The 20365-nt window shown below is 49.0% G+C and overlaps 1 protein-coding gene across 1 annotated transcript in view; it reads left to right on the top strand.

Moving 5' to 3' along the window:
• Nucleotides 1-303: 303 nt before the first annotated feature.
• Nucleotides 304-20365, top strand: part of LOC136105127 (cystathionine beta-synthase-like) — a 28221-nt gene continuing 8159 nt past the window's right edge. Inside the window, exons 1-12 of the mRNA XM_071812814.1 lie at nt 304-360; nt 5498-5591; nt 5685-5748; nt 9298-9404; nt 12230-12396; nt 12611-12626; nt 13731-13810; nt 15066-15197; nt 16420-16489; nt 17754-17845; nt 18956-19081; nt 20122-20206. Of these exons, the coding sequence (XP_071668915.1) occupies nt 304-360; nt 5498-5591; nt 5685-5748; nt 9298-9404; nt 12230-12396; nt 12611-12626; nt 13731-13810; nt 15066-15197; nt 16420-16489; nt 17754-17845; nt 18956-19081; nt 20122-20206 (1090 nt within the window). The remainder of the gene's footprint in view (nt 361-5497; nt 5592-5684; nt 5749-9297; nt 9405-12229; nt 12397-12610; nt 12627-13730; nt 13811-15065; nt 15198-16419; nt 16490-17753; nt 17846-18955; nt 19082-20121; nt 20207-20365) is intronic.

The raw sequence follows: 20365 nt of genomic DNA, 5'->3' as shown, positions 1-20365 counted from the left end.
ACATGCTGACACAGACGAGACGGGTGGAAGTAGCAGGTTCAGTATGAAACACAAAATCAGCTCAGAAGCCCCATTCTAGAACCATCACAAAATTGCTGGGGGATGGGTGGAGAGCACTTCCGAAGATAAGTGTGAATTAAAATGGATATTAAATCACTTATATATATTTTTTTTTATATACCCCAATCATTTATGCTCAGAGAGCAATCAGGTGCTGGGCATAATTAGGCGTGGGGCAGGACCCAATCAGCGTCCCCGTGCAGAGCGCTCACCGCTGCTCATTGGTGTCCCCAGCCACCCGGCATGTATAAGCCCAGAGCTGGGGCACGGCAAAGGCACTCCGCTGATACGCTGAAGGTGGTAAGTATGGCTTATCTGTCACCAAACACACAGCTTTTTTCTATTGGGCAGACTGCATGGGAGCCGTGCCTGCTAACCAGGTAACTTTGCTGTCGTGGAGATGCTTAAAAAGAGGAGGAATCTGGTAGCTGCTGCTTCTCAGCCTGTTCAAAGGTTGACTCTGATGTGGGGAGTGTCTGCGCTTTCAGCAAGATCTGAATACATCTGAAAACTGGGGAGGTCCTGGCTTTACATGCAAGATCAGCTGGGTGGTGGAGCGGGTTGCCTGGAGAGCTTGTGCAGTCTCCATCCTTGGAGGTTTTCAGGACCAAGGGGACAAAGCCCTGAACAACCTGGTCTGAACTTAGTACTGACCCAGCTTTGAGCAGGTGGCTGGACTAGGGGCATCCTGAGGTGCCTTCCAGCCTGGGTCACTCCATGTTTTTGTTAAATCAATGTTGCATTTGTCTTGCTCAGTGACAGCAATATCACTTCTTTACAATAAAGCAAGAAAATAGCATTTTACTTTGAATGGGACAAGCTCATAGGTAACTTTCTTGACCTTGCTGAGTTCATCTTATTTTCCCTCAGTCTACTTAATAAGTGTCTTGATTTCTCCTTTTGAAGTTATCAGTGCAGTCTGATAACCTAATAATTGCAATTACCTATCTGCAAAGTACTCTATAAACATTAGCCTGTGCTTTTTGTCATGTGTTTGCGGTAAGTGGCAGCAGCTGCAGAATTGCGTGTTATCACGTCTCGTTTCTTGGCTTGCATCCCAGCTCCAGTGGATATTTCCATTTATCCTATGTCCCATCTTGTACTATCTCAAGATTCTTCTCTATTTAGAAGAGAGTAACGGGCCAGTACAGGACACCTACAACAGGCCAGATGTGTTTGATGGCTGAGCAGATGATAGCTGAAGCCTCAGGCAGGGATTAGGAGCAGTATTGGGACAACAGTATGATCTTCAGTAACCAAGAGAGGACATACCTTTGCTTTGTGTTTTAAGGTGACTTGAAACCGCACTGGGAGGCAGCATGAGGAGATGCTTGCACTGCACATTGCTTCTCTCAGCCATCCTTGGCTGCAGTCAGACTGTCCACAGTGGTGCCATGCCCCTTTCTACCTGTACTTTCCACACAGCCTGCATTGTCACGGGGTTTGACTGCTGACCCATTAGCAGGGGAGTGCCTCGCTGGTGTCAAGGCCTCCAAAAGATGGGAAGGTCAGATTCTTCTCCTCCTTTGGTACCATTTCAGGTTGTTGGCCATCTTGCATAGGTATTGTTAGGGTTCCTACACTTCAGCCAGTGTTTAAGGTTACCTTCAGAGCCCCAGGGGTTTTTGACATTACTTAAATATTAATCCAAACCTATGGCACAGCTCTGCAGAGATGAATCCAGATGTCTGGACACTGACATCTGTGCAGACCTGCAGCACCATACCAGGAATTAACCAGCCTTTGAGGAAATACCTGAGAAATGCTCCAGCAGAGAGGAATGTAGGTGCTAGCCTAGTCAAGGGGCGAGTATTCTTTCTTTGTTCTCTGGGCCTCTAGAAAATGTGTCTGTATGCACTTTGGATGAGCAAACAAATGAAAACCCCCCACTGTTGCCGTTTTCTGATATCAGATGTTAAGGGAACTGAACACAATGCTACTTTAGAATGCAACTTTATTTTAGAAGGTGGAAAGCCAGTAGTGGTCTTTTCTCCATGCAGCAGCACAGCATGCTGCCTCCAACAGTTGGCTTTAGGGCTGGCTTGGCTGTTCCTGGCAGGGGTGATATTGGGGACTGTGGCCCTTCTTGGCAGTGGTGGGGTAGATACTCAGATGCTGCCATTCCCAGACTGGTGCCTGAGGGGCATTAGGTGTTCCTGAGCCTCCAAGGAGGTTGCCCACATTCATTCCAAGACCAGGCTGGACTGGACTCTGAGCAACCTGATCTAGTTGCAGACGTCCCTGCTCATGGCAAGGGGGTTGAACTAGATGAGCTTCGAAGGTCCTTTCCGACCGAAACTATTCTATGATTCTATGATCCAGGGCTTGGCAGGACACTGTCCCCACACCTGGACACATGGCGTTGGCTCAGCTGAAATGTGAAATGGCTCTGGGGCTGTTGCCCTGAAGTGGGGGTGCAAACTCCTGCCTGGAGGGGGGCTGGTGGCACTGGGCCCTCTCCAGCCACCTTCACAGCTTGATGTCGCTCCCGCAGAGGCCCATGGAGAAAGATGTGGTACATGTACACAGTGAGGAGAGGAGAGGAGAGGAGAGGAGAGGAGAGGAGAGGAGAGGAGAGGAGAGGAGAGGAGAGGAGAGGAGAGGAGAGGAGAGGAGAGGAGAGGAGAGGAGAGGAGAGGAGAGGAGAGGAGAGGAGAGGAGAGGAGAGGAGAGGAGAGGAAGCTTGTGTGGGGTCCCACAGCCAATGCTGGCCTTCCCGGGGGCTGACACCCATCAGGGTAGGTAGCCACATAGTAGCAAAGAGGGAAAGGACCCACAAAAGCAGCCCTAATAATTTCAGCCTCCTGCCTCTCCTCTCTTTCCACCCCACCACAAAATGGTAGAGATGGCCATCACAAAAAAAACCCAAAAAACCACAACACCCAAAAAACAAAAAGCAACCAAAAAATCCTCAAAACTTGTAAAATCTAGTTTGCTAATATTTTAGTTTGTAACTACTGACCTCAGTTGTGAAAGCGTGTTAACTACCTCTGATATGCTATGACTTATCTCTTCTTTACCCACAGGTGACTTTTGCTCCTTCCCAGTTAATTCATTAGGTAAATAAGGATTTGCCTGGGGACATACACTCAAGGCCAACACAAATCCTGGCTTGTGAGGAAATGAACATTTTTTTTCTTGCCTTTAATCCCTCCCAAAAAGCAACAGGTTTGGCACTGATGGGGAGGAGTACTGGGAGGCAAAGTTTGGTGGGAGAGATTTTGTCAGACTGGCTGTGGGGTCCAGATTGTTTTGGCATGATTGCTCTGCAACCTCTCGCTGCTTTGAGAGGTTGGAATTGGTGTCTCTGGAGGAGGAAAGGTGGCTCATCACTTGGTGTGGAGGTGGCCCAGTGTCCTCTGCCTACTGCCCTTCTCCAAGCTTTAGTTGTAAGGCCAGGTTTGCTGGGTTGCTGACCTCCATCTTCGAGATGCCCTAACGCCTCTGGCTGAGAAGAAAGCTCAGCCTCACCCCACAAGCCATTTCAGCCATCTGCTATGGCTAGAATAACAGTGAGGTGTATTTCTGTGTTTCAGGGACAGCCCAACACACAGGGAGCAACCCATAGCCCCATCCTCCCAGCCAGCAGGGAAAACACCAGAAGAACACAGCACAAACCTCAGTCCTGCCGAGCTGCTGCAAAGAACCTCCTGCCAATTCGGTGAAGCAAGCAAGACAGCAGGAGTATGGCAGAAATGGTAATTAAGGCTGGCCTTGGGCTCACATGTCAAGCCACAAATTGATTAGATAATCAGGACCCAGCCATAACAGCATATTGGCTGCTTGCCCAGCCCTTGTGAGTCAGCTGGGCTTTGCAGGCAGCCCGGGATGTCCAGGAGGGGAAGAGTGGTGGTTTTATGGTCTGGGATGAAGATGCTGCTCCACATACCCCTTGGCTTCCACTATCTATGTTGCTCATGTTGGCTCCAGCGTCCTCCTGTCAGCAGCCTAAATTATCTTCCTGGAGGACAGGCAGTAGTTACCATGGATTTCCTGCATCCCTTCACCTTCAGATGGCAGGTCTGGTCCTTCTGCAGGCAGTCCTCGGCATTTGGAAATAGGGTATTTCTTCTTTCTGTCATTGGAGGTCTGGGTTGGTTCTACCAAATTCCCAAAATTATATTTTTGCTCTTGATCTGAAGCAAAATGTGGGAGGCAGGTCCAACATCATGCCCTTGAGAGTTTCTGCTACAATACAGCTAATGAGAGCATTACACTTGCTCTAATTGCAAAATGTACCACCACAGTAGTGTAGGAAGATAGGGCAGGCTTTACTGCAACAAGCAGGTTAACATCAACTTTCGTCATCAATCCAACTAAGACACAAGTCTCCAACCATGATCCTACTGAGCTGTAAGGTCCCTTTATTCAACAGAGGCTGAATCAAGGCAAATTCATTTTGTGAACAAGCCAGAAAAGCAACTTCCAGGTACCAAAATCATGTGTCTTTTCTCCATGCAGCTGGTTTCCTTAGCACAAAGGGTGGCTGATGAATTGCAGAGTGGGTCACACCAAAGCTCCACGTAACCCTTGTTTCTACTATTGGTCAGTAGCAGATGCTGAGAATAAACTATAAAACCAGATTCCTCCTTTTCTCTATATCTGCATCAGCAACACAGAGAAATGAGCACAGCAAATTACCATGTTCACACAGTGCAAGTACCATTAGGGCCACTGTCTTTAAGAGCCACTAATGAACCAGACCTTTGCAAACTTGTTTAGCTCGTTTCTTATTCCACTTTTAGCTGCTCTGCTCCTATAGTTGTTCCTGATAATTTGATTTTGCCTTATTATTTGATGCTGCAAAACAAAAAAGTGTTTCTCAGTCACCTTCTCCAGATCTTCCAGGATTTACAGCCTGTTCTCACCATCAGCCACCTGTCTCATTTCCAGTTTGATGAATCCTCTGCTATTTAAGCAGTTTTAATGTGGAACTTGCTCTGTAACCCCAAGCACCTGTGTTGCCCTTCCCTGATGTTTTGTTTCTATCGATTATCTTTTTTTTCACTCTTAATACACTCAGATGCCAGAGTGAAGAGCCCACTACCACTGTACAAGTATTTTCGTTTATTGCTGGGTAGACTTATCTGCAGTTTCTTCACTGCTATGGTTAAAAATACTGCTCTTGACCATATAATTAGATACATAGCACCAATTTTTTTAGTGGAGGGGATGCTTCAATATACATGAGAGCGGGGGAAGATGGTGGCCAGAATATGATTTACCATGTATGTGATCTAGTATGCCATTCCAAAAGAGTGACTTTATGCATCTGTAGAATTGGGTTTCTGAAATGGCATTGCAGGGATGCCCCATGAAGCCTGGCCACAATCTTCACACCCAAATGTAATTTCTTGCTTTCAAAAATTATTGCCCAGTTGCCTGCCTGCCCTCTTTTCCTCCTGGGTGACTGTGGGTCTCTATTTCCACAACACAGGAGACAGCCAAGGTGTGCCCGCTCATGAACAGCGGATGCATGGGGAGTCAGGAAAGCAAAGCTGACAGCACATGGATTCTTCCCAACTTGCCCAGTAAGTGCACATGGACAGCTGCAATGCCTGCCGCCAAGTCTCCACACTCCTGTATACCCTTGTAAGTAATTCTTTCTTGCTGTTTTTTAATAGTGCAGACAGCTCAGTGTCATTTTCTGAAGGTGAAGTACAATTGTACTTCTGGTCACGACCAGAAGTCAGTAGCTTGACAATGTGTTGCATTAATTATGGTTTATTTTCCAGAAGGCAAAACCCACCTAGCATCTCTTGTCCAGAAAGAACTTTCTCGCTCCCTTTAATCCTGCAGAAAGATGTGGCTGACTCAAGACTCAGCTCTGTGTTTTCCAGCATGTATATGAAAGCGTCTGCTAGTCTGGGGCATCTCATTTTAGAATCAAGATGAACATATTGCAGAGGTGGATTTTAACCAGGGACTTGTATACTTCTGCAAAGTGGACTCTGTGGGATCTGTTGCCATACAGCAGAAGTGGAGGCACTCCCAGCTGCTGAGCACTGGAGGATCTGCAGTAATGGCTCTCCCAGCTGTAGTGTTATGCATATGTACACCCCAAAGCCCTTGCACCCGGCCCATTGTACAGCGCAGTCAGTAGCAGCCATGCAGTCACCAGCCATGCAGCTCAGCTTCCCTTGTTCATTCAAACAGTCCAAGGCTGTGTGTAAGAAGATTTCTAAGTATTAGCAATGTCCTCAGTGGTGGCTAAGAGACCTTCATGAAAACGGATTACCAGGGCCTGGACTTTAAAATAAGCAGAAAATGGTCCATGCAGAGGTTGCCCACTGTGTGTAAATGACTCAAAAGTGCAGTTCAAGGCAAAGTGATTGCTACAAGCGGTTCTTTGCTCACAACAGCAGGTTTCCTCCCAGGGCAAGGTAAATCTGCCAAAGTGCCCAGTCTAGACTGGATGAGAGGTGCTTTAATGGCCCGACAAACCAGGCCCAGACAAGCTATTAAAGATAAGGCTGTCCTATAAATGTCAGGAGAACTGCAGACATGTCCCTGCTGTGCCAAAGATGTAAAACATGAATTCAGCTCCAGCATGTGAGGAACTGGAGCCTGTGGGAGGTGTGGCACTGCTCCGGGTGGACACCTGCCAGCTGGGAGCTGGCTGTGGGGGCTTCGTACGACGAACCAGACAGGACACAACCAGATCGCAGCCATCACCATGTGCGAGGCCTCGAACAGCCCCTGGGTCTGGCCCGTGAAGGATAAGTGGGCTCCACAGCCTCAGAGCTGATCCAGCAAACCTGCATCCAGGCACTCACCCAGTGTGATCCCTGCAGCTAGCATCTGAGGGCAGGATCAGCTCTTTTCAGTTTAGGGGTTTTATTTTGTTTTGGTCAATCACCATGCTGAGCAGGATAATGTTCTTGGGTTTTAGCAATTTAGCATCAGGGGCAGCAAGGTGGGGAAGGTGCCAGGTCCCTCCCACACACAGCCAGGAGTTTTGGGGTAGAAACAGAGGATGGGGGCTGGCAAGAAGACAAGATGTTATTTTAATTAAGAACATTAATTATTTCGGTCTTCCCAAAGATACAGAGGTGGATTGGTTCTGATAGTCCTCGAGCCAATTCTGACCCGCCATAACATCAACAAAAATCACTTGGTTTGCCAGGCCTGTTTTTTCCCCTGGACATCGTGTGGAATAACATGTCATGAGTAAAGGCAGAAATTGTGGAGAAAAACTGTCCTGGTCCACTGTGATCCTAAACTGATAACAGCAGCTGCAGGACCTCATCTTTTAGGAGCACCAAAGGCATTTGCCACAGGTCCTTGTATCCATAGACCTGCCACCTTCAGGCCCAGGCACAGAGCTCACGGAGCTGGGGAAGGAAGATGACCATGTTTGTATGAATTCTGTAGTAAAATATGGTAGTGATTAGAAAATTAATTTGACAGGAACTGCAGAAAATTTGCCCCAGAGTGAGAGAAAGACTATTTTTTTAGGGGGACAGTCGCTACGGCTGGTGGCAATGCAAAAAAGCAGTCCTGTTTCTGGTTCCCGCCCTCTCCTTCCCAACACGGCTCCCCTCAACATGCAAGACAGCACAGGTTGCCTTCCCCTTCCCTTTCCCCTTCCCTTTCCCCTTCCCTTTCCCCTTCCCCTTCCCCTTCCTTTTCCCCCTTCCCCTTCCCCTTCCCTTTCCCCTTCCCTTTCCCCTTCCCCTTTCCCTTGCCAGGCTCCACTACAGCACACCGCGGAGCTTCACAGCATGTTTCCGCACCACATCACACCTTGCTGGCATTCAGAGGGCGTGGTGTCCTCTCATTTGCCACAATTACTGGCTGATGGTAAATAACTGGTTTTGCTTGCTTCTCTCGAGCTGAATTCCGGCAATCTAGATGCGTAATGTAACAGGCAGGTCACTCTCTTGAAAGTCAGGCTCTAGTTACACACTGCCTGAAGGAACTGAAGCCTCCTGGTGCCATGGCTTAGCCCTGCTGAAATCCCTGAGCATTTTGGTGGATTTTAGAGCAGATGGAAGAATGCTGCAGCTGTGGGGGAAGCTCATTTATTGAGTTATTGCCTTACATTTACCAGTACTCAATAGAGGTTGCAGTGTGTGCACAGTAACACTTTCCATGGAGAGTGAAGCAACACGGTATGTGTAATACTGCATAATTTCTGGGCTTGAGATGTAAGGAGGCTGCATCCTTCTAGTAGTAAACAACTACTACCCCCGTACTCCTGCAAAACATGAAGTGTTTATATCACGCTTGCAAAACCTGGAGGGAGGTGTGTGTGTGTGTCTTCAAATGAATCAGCATGTCATCCCTGTTCTGTATGGACTTTCTGTGAGCAGACAGCCATCTGCCTGGCTGCGATAGCAGACAAGGATAACTTGGGTTCAAGGTTCAAAGGATGATAGTAGGCGAGAGCTGTGCAAAGGAGAGCTGAGCAGTGAGGGAGTGGGTCTTTGTCACCCCACTCAGAGAGACCTTCTGGCGCTCAACCAGGATCGATATGTTTGTGGCCCCAATAAACTCAGCCTTCATCAATCTTTTCCCTATGTCTTTTCAATAGTTCAAGGACACAATTTTCCTGGCTGCGTGGCAAGATGCATTTGGTTGCATGTTGGGCAAACAAGTCTTTTCCATTCTGGTTGCAATTGCTGTGACGTGGTTCTTGGCTTCTGCTGGAGTCTGGCTGAGACCGGGAGGGTGGATCGCACTGATCCAAAACTCAGTTTAATTATTTGCCAAAATCCCTCCAGAGTCCCCTGCGGCCTGGGCCTTTCTGATGGCTTGGAGCCATCCTTGCAAGTCTGGGAGTCCTGGCCAGACAAACAATAGTTGCCCCAAGGAGAGCTGAAAATATGAAATGCAGAGGTGGTGCTGGGTAGGATGGAGGAAAGAGCAAGACCCATGTACCTCATGCATGGCCTTCTGGCTTTCTCACCCACTACGTAAAATCCCAAGGCTTCTCAGCTCTTCTCACCTCAGTAGTTATAAGCCTGGCTGAGGGTCTTGCAGAACGAGACATTTCAGAACAGCACGAAAAATTACTTAGTTTCTTTTTTATGCAAAAGAATTAATAACATTGTTAGAGCGATGGAAAACTGTAATGAACTACTGTTGCCATTAATTGTTGATGATGACCTTTTCTCTTGGAGTTGGGGTGTATCTCAGTGGCCTTACTAAAGTTGCTGAAACCTCACTCAGATTTTACCTTGGTTCATGTTGCATAGCAGTTGCTTTGACTTTTTTTTTTCTGCATTATTTCAGGCCAGAAGAAACAAAGATCCTGCCCAACATCCTGCATAAAATTGGCTGCACCCCAATGGTCCGAGTCAACAAGATTGGGAAGTCCTATGGGCTCAAGTGTGAGCTCTGTGAGTGTCCCCTTTCCACCAGGTTTTTCCATGCCACGAGGTGAGGGTGAGGGGCGGTGTTGGAGGGGGGCTTCAGAAGAGGCTCTGTGGAGACCAAGCAGAGATGGGGAGGGCCAGATGCAGCATGTGTTGGGTATGCTTACTGGATTACACTACAAGTAATTAGTCAGAAGAAACAGGGTGCTTTCAAGCTGCAATGAGCAGGAAGCTAATGGTAGTGGAGACATCTCTACCCCTTGATAAGTGCAGCACAAGCTCAGAGCAGAGCTGGGCTGAATTTGGGGATGAGTGGATGACAACACGGCAAGGGGCAGCAGGGATGCTGCAGCACCCCTGGTAGCATGTGGTGTGCACAGGAGAGACTGGCTGAGCCTTCCCAAAACATGGTGGGTGGGGCAGGGCGAGGGGCACGGTGGGACCCTTCCCGCAGCCTGCCCAGGCAGAAGGAGCTGCAGAGAGCTGGGTTCATCAGCCACACAGGTACTAGGTCCTGGTGCTAAAAGCCAGGCCAAGGTGCTGGCTGCAGGGATAGGTTTTCCTGCAGAACCCAAACCCCCTGAGGGGATGTTAGTGTAGTGCCGGTGCTGTCTCAAGTAAAGGTTGTTTTTAGCCTGCTCCCCTACGGAAATAAGGATGATGTGATTAGGCTGTCTCTGCATATACAGGCTTTTCATTCTCCTTTTCTGTAACTTTGGTTGTTCTCCAGTACTCGGTGCTGGTGAGGCCACACCTTGAATCCTGTGTTCAGTTTTGGGCCCCTCACTACAGGAAAGACATTGAAGTGCTGGAGAGAGTTCAGAAAAAGGCAATGAAGCTGGTGAGCAGCCTGGAGCACAAGTCTGATGAGGAACAGCTGAGGGCACTGGAGCTGTTCAGCTGGGAGAAAAGGAGGCTGAAGGCAGACCTTCTCACTGTCTACAACTACCTAAAAGAAAGTTGTAGCATGGCAGGTGTTGGTCTCTTCTCCTGAGTAGCAAGTGATAGGACAAGAGGAAAAGGCCTCACATTGTATCAGGGGAGGTTTAGACTGGATATGAGGAAAAATTTCTTCCCTGAAAGGGCTATCAAGCATTGGAACAGGCTGCCCAGGGAAGTGGTAGAGTCACCATTCCTGGACGTGTTTAAAAGACTTATAGATGTGGTGCTTAGGGACACAGTTTAGTGCCAGAGTTAGGTTAACAGCTGGACTCGATCATCTTGAGGGCTTCTCCCAACCAAAATGATTCTATGATTCTCGCTTTTAACCCTATTTAATTAATTTCAGCTAAATTGGGCAGAAGGACAGTAAGATTCAGGCAGTAAGACTGATGAGTGTCATGTAGCTGTGTAGGAAGGAGATCTGATGAGCACTCATACCCAGTAGAAGGGCACAGCAGGATCTTGCAATCCTGTGTGGCAGCAGGGATTCCACCTGGCAGCCAGCCCCTACCGGCAAAACAGCCACATGAAATGTGCTGTGCTCTTTGATCAGATCCCTTCTCAGGATCTGGGATCCTCAGGCCGCTAACCCTGGAGCCTCCGTGTTGCATCACCTCTCGCTTTGCAGAATGAGGCCTCAGGGAATGGTAGGGGACCACGGAGCAGAGGTGGCAGAGGCGGGAGGGCAGGACTGCAATGTCTGGTCCCCCTCTGAAGCAGTCTATCCCTTGGAGAACATTTTGCTGTGGAAAGCACCTAATGGGAGTGAGAGGACTTGGTGCAAACAGCAGTGAGGAAGCCAGGGAGACTTTGCTGGGATGATGTCTCCCTCCCCTGGTGCAGGAGGGAAAGGAGAATAGGACAGGCAGAGCAGCTGCACGGTGCTCTCTGAGCTGCAGGTCAGCACAGAGCCTCTTACAAGCAAACACAGGAATGCCAGCAGCAGTTCTGTGTCAAGGAAGCAGTTGTGGTTGGACACAATAACCTTGTAATCCTTCTACCACCACAGATCTCTGAGTAGCTGGTAGTTTTGCATTGTAGAATGTAATGATGAGCACAAGATTTTCTTCCCCGTTGCTCTGGCTGCTCAGGTATCATGGAGTTGATTGTTAGCCTGAAGTAGCTGTCTCTGAGGGGATGAAGTGAGTGACACCCCTACAGTACCCATTTCTTCCTGTTGTTCCTATAACAGAGCTTTGTACCATCATTTAAGATGTATATGCTCATCAAAACCTTGGTGTGAAGAGTCCTCCCCCAAGCACTAGCCTGGGGGGGGAGGGGGGCGCTGATTAGGAACAGTTTGAGCGAGCCTTGAAAAGTCTCTGTTACTTGGATCTTGGTAGCTCAGCTAAGAAAGCATAATTTTGGCTGAGACTTGAAAGTGCCCTTTCTATTGTTTGTTTTTCTTTACGGCACCACATTCAGGACTACAGATCATCCCTACAGAAGGGCACCTTTTTAGATACCTGTTGATAACCGCGATGGCCCAGGAAAGACCGTAAGACTTCGCTGTCAACCCTGACAGTGCCTTGCTCAGAGAAAAGTCCTCAAGGCAGGGCAGCAATGTACATCGTACTGGTGTGGGACCTTCCCCCTAGCAACCACTGTACGTCCCGTTGATTTTAAACCCAACTTGGACTTAACAGGCCTGCCTGCTGCCTTCAGGGTGCTTCAGGTAGACGAAACATGGGGGAAAGATGGACTATGGGCAGGTACACTTGTTGGTAATCCCATGACAAGCTGTGGCACTCTGTAAGCAGATAGTGGATGTGCTTCCCTCCAGCAAAAGACCCTCCCACAGGGGAAGAATGGGTGTCCTCAAAGACCACAGCGAGGGCTGGGGGAGCAGGGAGCTGATGTTCCCGGCTGCAACTGGTCAATAACAGAGCCTCGCCTTCCATTTCCAGTGGCAAAATGCGAGTACTTCAATGCGGGGGGCAGTGTGAAGGACCGCATCAGCCTGAGGATGGTGGAAGATGCAGAGAGAGCCGGGATTATAAAACCGGGAGACACACTGATTGAACCCACTTCAGGAAACACAGGTGGGAAGGGCAGGGATGCTCCCTTCACCAGGGTACCGGGCAGGGTGGTATCTCTGATGTGCTGCAAGAGAGCTAGGGATTTCAGCAGCGCTTGCACTGCCAATTACAAGGTCAGCTTGAGGCTCCATGGCTCTGGCTCCATCCTCCCCTTGGCTCCCCTCCCAGTGGCTGCAGGCGGCCCAGGGTGCTGAGGTACCTCATGGCTGAAATTCCTGAGGGCCTGTGAAGGTCCTGTGCCTGTGCCAGGTTACCTTGCAGCAAGGTAAACAGCCTCGGAAGCTGGAGAAGCTGGGGCAACCCCAGGTGTTTTCAGGCTGGGAAGCTCTTGGATATTCAGAGGTTTCCAGAGAGGGCTTCCCTGACAGGCTGGAAGATAAATAATCTGTTTTTTTCCTGGTCACTGTCATCATGTTCAGGCACTAGATTATGGTGGGGTACAAGACGAGGGGGCACAACAGAGGAGCACTCCCTTTCTTTTGCAGCCTGCACAGGACCATTGGTGCAAGTTTCCACAATTCCTTGCTGGTCCATGCAACAGTGTCCCCACCATGTCAGGGACGTGTGTGTGCACAGTCTGCTTTCCTGAGAGAAGGCAAGGTGGAGGCTGTGCTTCCCACCTCCCCCTCACTAGCCATGGAAAATGTGGCTCATGTCCAGGAATTTTGCTCTGTACCTGCCTGTTTGCTACAGGCACCCCAGAGCCAGCCACTCTTTCCCCAGACATGGGGCTGAGGGGACCTGTGTGACCCTGGTACTGTTCCCCTGAGGGACTGCACTGCCATTCTGCTCTCCGGGGGGTCACCATGCTCCGTGCAGCAACCCCCAGTGCCCTCTTGCAGGAACACACTGCTCCTACCTTGTTTTCCCCCTCTGGCTGGGAAGCAGCTGTCTCCATCCATCACTCCCAGTGAAATTGGAGCAGAGGTCCCCGTTGCCTGCTTGCCACATGGTGACATGTGCAGCTCCATGTGTCCCCTCCCAACTGAGAGCATTTGAGGGGGAGGGGAAGGCACTCCTGAAGGCAAAATCTCTCTCTTGTGTTTCGGAAAACAAAGAAGGAGGCCTGAGCCTCGGTGAGAGAAGGAAAGTGGTGTCCAGCCTTGCTGTTTGCTCTGTGCCATGCTAATAGACTCTTGCAAGCAAGAGGGATGCTGCAGCTTGGCTTTTCTGATAGCACATCCTTCTGTTCTCCCTGGCACTCCTAGCACATTCCAAGAGGCTCACAGAGGATGCCCTCACCTGTGGGTCATTTGTGAACATTAATAGCTTATGCTCACCATAAGAGAGTACTATAGGAAGCAATATACATCAGTCAGCTTTGTCAAATACTGTTGTTGACCAATTCCCTTTCCTCCCCACCAACCAGGAATCGGGCTGGCACTGGTGGCTGCAGTGAAAGGTTACCGCTGCATCATTGTCTTGCCGAAGAAAATCAGCATGGAAAAGGTCAGAGCTCTGTATGGTATTACCCCGCAGCTGGGGAACATCTTCCCTGTCTGTCTCTGCCTCTCCCTTTCTAGAGATAGAATGCCCTCTCTTTTAAAGGGTAACAAGCCTTAGTGCACACACTGACATAGCTTTGTAGTTATTCAGAAGATTTCATCTAGGTGAAAAAAAACCCATGCTGTGATGGCCTGGCTGATCATCTAGTGTCAGCAGTACAGTTGGGGTTACACATTAGCCAAACATGGTGTGTGGCTGCAGAGAAATACAGCAATATTTGCTGTCTGCAAGGACAAGGGCTGAATGGAGCACAGGAGAGGGAGGCAGGGCGCTGGGACTCGGCTGGCAGTCCTGCTAACTCCCCCTCTGATGTCTGATGTGTCATTTGGTCTCTCTGTGTCTCTACAGTTTTCTTTAACCTGGAGACACCTTTGTTTATCTGAGCCTGCTTTCTTGGATGGCAGTTAAATTATTTGCATGAGAGCTGATGATCAGGTCAAACTGCTGCCCTGGAGATGGCAGAAATCTTTGCATCAGGGAGCCAAAAGTCTGGCAACTGCTCAGCTGAACGAATGCCAGTGAAGGCAGACCCGGACCCTGACTTGGCTAAAAGCTGAGCCCTTTTCCAAATCACTACCCTCATTTCAACCTAAATCTCACTTAAGCTCAGTCTGGATCAGGTGCCACCTCCAGCTGCCATAGGCTTCACCTCCCGGTGCCCTGACACTCACCCACCCTTCTCTTTTGATCACCTCTTCTCCCGACAGCCACATGTCTCTGTGAATTAATACCCTTGGGCTGATTTGTAGTTGCTCCTTCCCCATTCTTTGCAAGAGAAGAGAAGGGACAAAGACAGCTGGGGCAAATAAAGCTTTAAGACCTCTTTGCATGCAGGGGCTCAGACCACACCACACAGGAGATGCTGCTCCCTTATCTGGTTCCCTCTGCCCCTTTCCCCAGGCACCAAGGAGCACCACAGTGTTACCTATCTCTGCTGTGCCCCCCTCCTGCCCCCCAAGTAGGACAGGGCACAAGGCCAGGCTTGAATCCCTGTGCCGGTTTCAGGCAGAAGGTCCTGGGTGCCAGGAGGATGTCAGAGATAGTATAACTGAGAATCGGACATTGTGTCTCCAAATGCTAAATGTCTCCCATGTGCAAAGCTCTTCTGGCATCTGAGGCTGCCATGAGTCTGCAGGTTCAGATTACCAGCGGTATGTGGGATCACTCGCGTTAACATCTACTCTCTTCCCTCCCAAAGATCGATATTCTGAAGGCTCTGGGTGTTCAGATTGTGAGGACCCCATGTGCACGCTTTGATGCCCCAGAGTCTAACATTCGTGTTGCCTGGAAGTTGAAAAGTGAAATCCCAAACTCTCACATCCTGGACCAGGTAAAAACCATTCCTTCACTGACTCTCTTTCCAAACACAGTTTATAGTGTGTGCTCCAAGTGTGCTTGTGTTTGGGGGCTTGATTTGAACCAGCAACAGAGGCAGATTTCATCAGTGTTTTATGGTATTTGAAACTGAATCGCTCCTCTGTAAAGCACAATGTGACAGAAACAAAATAAGGGACACTTCCAAACTTGTAATACTTCTGCCAAAGCCTGGATGTGGGTGAGGCTGGGTTTTCTTGCACACTTCAAAGGCTCCTCAAAATGCTTCAGATTTAACTTTGACCTAAAAAAACCCCCTACTTTTTATGCCTGGCTAGCAGTCTCTGTTCTGCTTGAAAAATGAGCCTCATGCTCTAAAGTGCAAGCACCAGTGATTCACACCAGCAGTTCCTGCAGCACTGGGACCTTACAGGAGGGCACTTCTCCCTCCGGTCTGACCCTGCTGTAGGGAGCCTCCACAGTGCAGAAAAATCAGGGAAGTTCACTCCTTTAAAGAAAAAGGGAGCTCAATATCTGAATATGTTTTTCAGAAGCAGCCTGCTCTATGAGTATGAACATGGGGTGCACACATTTCAGTGCTGTACCTGTGCTGTACCCTAGTAAATCCCTCTGTACATGCAGGGCAGCTACTCTGGCCCACAGTTCCCAGCCACAAATGCCCCTAAATGACAAAACAGTTCTCAAAATTGTGTATATATATATATGATACTTGAAAGAAGTTTTCTAATGTTTTTTTAGGAGGGATTTTTTTTTTTCCTGAGCTTTTAGGAGTATTGTGGGACTGTGTTTTCAACTTTTTCAGGGCAACAGAAAAAGCTAAAATACTTCTACCTAAGCAACAGATAAAATACCGAGGAGCTCTCTTGCCTCCAGCAGCTAGGGCTTTAACAAAACCACCAAATCTCACAAAGCCTGGCAATGTGGCATATGGGACAGCCCCACCACTCCCTAACTAATAGTCACCAACTGCCAAAGAGTGAGTGGTTTTGGGCACACTTAGTCTTCCAATGTGGACAAATCCTTAGAAACCTGTCCCAAAGTGACAACTGGGAGGAATACTTGTGACCTGGCCTGGCCAGGTCACAGTCTACCTCTTGCCAAGGAGAGGGGGGGTTGTTTGCATGCTTTGGGTAAAGCTTATCAGGAGCTATTGCTAGTTTGGTATCTGACCTGTGCTTCAGACAGTAACTCACGCTGTTCTCTGTTGTAATAAACAGTACCGAAATCCAAGCAACCCCCTGGCTCATTACGACACCACAGCTGAGGAGATCCTGGAGCAGTGCGAAGGTACTGTCTGCACTGCTGTTTCTATATGCTGAGGATGTGCAGAGGGCTATAGCCCTCTCCGAGAGACTTGGTTTACATCATTTATTGTTCTAAATGTCTAGAAATGGCCAAAAGGGTCTCTGTAGTTGAAGGCACCCTTGATAATACTGATACGTGGACTGTGGCAGCTTCACACAATCCACTCCAGATCTACCTGAGCCTGCAAGACTTCCCTGCTACAGCCCCCCATTTCAAAAGCCTGAAGGAGGAGACCAGAGGCTTAACAAATTCAGGCTGTACCCAAGGAGGAAGAACTCATTTCTCAGAGGCTACAACATCTCTGTGACCTGTTAGCTGAGAACACAAAATGGCCCAAGAGGCCTCACTGGGGAATATAAGTCCATCAGGGCATGACAGGCTGCATCTGATCCAGCACACTCATTTGCAAATCAAAATAGACTGAAACTTCACAGACTAATAACATTTGATGTGGCAGCTAGAGGAGTCTAAAGGACTATCCCAGTCCATGTCTGTGCAGATAGAAGTGAAATTTATTGACAGTACTGGGAGGACTGCAAAATGTGAACAGGACTCAAGGGCTGTAGCTGGAGAGCAGTTATTGTAACAGTAAAGCAGCTGGGTAGCAACAGGAACAAGAAAGCCTCAGCCTTCCCTCCACTACAATATTTGGATTTGTTCCTACTGGCTGCCAGCATTGAATTACAAGTTCCCTTTTCCCAATGTAGCTGGAGCATAAGGCTCTGAAGGCCTGACTCTGATTCTGCTCCTACCAGTCCTAATTCAGGATAATATGACTGATGCCAGTGGGGCTACATCTGACTGACACAGGTGCCATGGCAGAGCTCTGCCATCTTTCCACTGTGAATGCTAACACTAGCTGAAAACTTGTGCATGTTATTGACATGTGCTGCTACTCACGTGCATGCTTTGCTTCATCGTGGTTTGGTTTGAAAGTGCTGAGATCCTCCCTCCCACTTAAGCCACTAGATGCCAAAGATGCAGGAATCATGGACACCAGTGAGAGATCTGGATGTCACCTTCGGCTCCCTGTACTGAGGCAATATTAGCTGTGCTCAGATCCTGCAAACTTATCTAAGCTTCTCAGCAGGACCACACTTTGGCCACCAGCATGACTTCTGACTACACAGCGTTGTAGCAGCTGCAGGGCACAGGGTCTGCCTCTGTGCAGGGCCCTGAATAAAGGGAAGACTGTGCTGGAGGCCATGCTGAGTCCCTGCATGCCTCTCTCTTTCCTAACCTACAGGCAAGGTCCACATGGTGGTGATTGGGTCTGGCACAGGAGGCACCATCACTGGTGTTGCCAGGAAGCTGAAGGAAAAGTGCCCGGAGTGCAAGGTAAGCTGGGAGGCAGGGCTGCGCGCTAGGAGTCCTGCCCCCCTCGGGTTTTCCTGCCTGTGCTTTTGATCAAGCCTAACCCCATGGCTCACCTGAACTGGCACTTGTTGTCTCCACTTATTTGTGTTTTTTCACAGCGAGCCTGGTTTTTGTTGGAAGCAATTTGATGTTGTGCTCATCTTGACGTAGATCCACCTGAGTGCCTTAGAAGTCAAAGGCACCACAGCCCCATCACTAATCTCACCCTGCCCAGTGCCCTGCCCTTTCCAGGACAGTCAGATGTCCCCTGCAGAAGTGGCTGGCCCAGCTGACAGCATTACTGCTTCTGCTCATGGTTAACCTGGCTGCTGAAAGTTCCTGCTTTGGCAGCTCTGTGAGAGGCACAGACTGTGCATGTGCTTCTCATCTGCCGCTGCAAAAGACTCTGTGCTGTCTGGTTGACATCAGTCATAGGTGCTCATTCTGCAGAACCTGTGCTTCAAGGCAGACTGGAGGCTTGTGAGCAATCCCTGGCCCACTAGAAGCAAATTGATGTGGTGTAGACCCAGCCACAGCGGAACCTGGGCAGGAGATAACCTCACTGACTGCTTGAAGCTGCATGTGGAGCAGTGTCACCATCCCTTTGCAAGCCGAATGCTGAGGGAGGCAACCTCAGCCCATATACTGAGCTATAAGCAGCCAGGGAGGTGCCACTGTCAGCCAGCACACTTATATGCAGAATGGATGTTTGTGGCCATGAGTTCCCCCAGGTCTGGGCTAGCTGTCTGGCTTTGCACTGGGGCAGATTAAGGAGCACTCACACTATCCTAAGAGTTGAGCTTTGGAAGCAGCTGGCTCTGCCAAAGAGGTTACAAGAAACACCTTGAGAGTGATAATATCTTAAGCTGCCAGTCACTTCCACAGCAGCTGAATTCTACGTAGGATGTTCTTAAAAAGCCAGTGGGGAACAGGACCCTTCTGTCCTGGAAGGTCTCCATACTGCCAGTGGATAGGAATATGAACATAATGGGAAGGAAAACATTGTGGTTAAGGGCATGAGTAATGTCTTCCTTTGAGCTGTGTGGTTGACAATTTCTGAATTCCTCTTCTGTCCTCTTCCTTCCCTTGAAGATCATTGGTGTAGATCCTGATGGCTCCATCGTTGCTCTGCCCAGTGAGTTGAACAGGACGAACACGACAAACATCGAGGTGGAGGGCATTGGGCATGACTTTATCCCTACTGTCCTTGACAGATCAGTAAGTGGCTGTGTGATAAGAGGCCTCCATTTGATCTCTGGCTTTGCATCCAAGCTGATCCCAAGTCCAGAGGTAGCCAGCTCTGGGACCTGGCCGTGGTTCATCCCTAAGGCTACTTGTGTGCCTTCCCAGTGCAGAGCAAGATGTTGTGTGCGAACTGAGGCCTCAGCCCTAAAGCATCTCTCTGAGTAAATCTGATTATAACTGACCTACGAGGAAAGGTCAATCACAGTGGCAAACGAGGAATATGCCACAGTATCAGCCACTTCAGCTCAGCCTCACCGATGTTCAGAGCGTGCCTCGTGTTATGATCACATAGAAGAGGTCAGTCTGAGGCTGCTCTTCATCACGTTAGTGCTTCCTGAGCCTTTGCTGTCGTAAGCACCACATGCACACAGCAGAAACCCTGCACGATTTATGGGCTGGAAGACAAGATCTAAGCCATGTAAGACAACAGATCGTGAATGTTGTACAGCTTCTTGTCAAGTTTCTTCTCATTCTATCAGTTGCCACCAGGCACAGGGATTTAAAGCCCTTACTCAAGCTGCCTGTGCTTCCCTGGCCTCATTCTTAGAAAGGTCCCCCACAACCACAGACCCCAGATTCTTTCTATTTTCTGATGTTGTGTAAACAACATCTCTGCTATTGGTGCATGGGTTCAGAGCTGTGACATGTAATGACCCAACACTCTTTTTGTAGTTGGATCTGATTTTACCTGGTAAAATCTGGACCATTAGTGTAGCCTAGCCCAGGACATCATGCACACCACTCCCTCTTCTGCATCCTAACTCTGGGCCTGTCTGACATTCCCAGCTCTCCAAGGAAAGGGTGCTGGCTGGAAAGGCTGGCAGAGGTGCCTGCAAGCAACTTCACGCCCTCTGAACCAAGGATGCCTTGACAAATGCATTTGCTTTCAACAAGTGTGGAAAGCAACTCAAAGCTACCAGATGTTGTAGGTGTCAACACCATGGCATGCCTCAGAGGGTTGGCACAGCCTGAAATAACACTGCCAAAACCCAGCTTTCTTGCTTTCTCTTCAGGTGGTTGATCAGTGGTATAAATGCAACGACAGAGACTCGTTCCTCATGTCTCGCAGGCTGATTAGAGACGAGGGATTATTGTGTGGTAAGCATCAACAACAATAATTGATTCTCTTAACAAACTTTATGAACACCATCCTTTTGGGACCAAACAGCTTTGGGGTAGGTGCTCTCTCCTGTAGGTTAAGAGGTCTGAGTGGCCAGACCCTGAGCTAGGTTGCTGTAGACTTCAGACGTGTGGCAG

Source organism: Patagioenas fasciata, chromosome 1 (genome assembly GCF_037038585.1).
Source record: "Patagioenas fasciata isolate bPatFas1 chromosome 1, bPatFas1.hap1, whole genome shotgun sequence".
NCBI lineage: Eukaryota > Metazoa > Chordata > Aves > Columbiformes > Columbidae > Patagioenas > Patagioenas fasciata.
The sequence above is the reverse complement of the archived record's forward strand: the minus strand, read 5'-3'. Positions and strand labels throughout refer to the sequence as shown.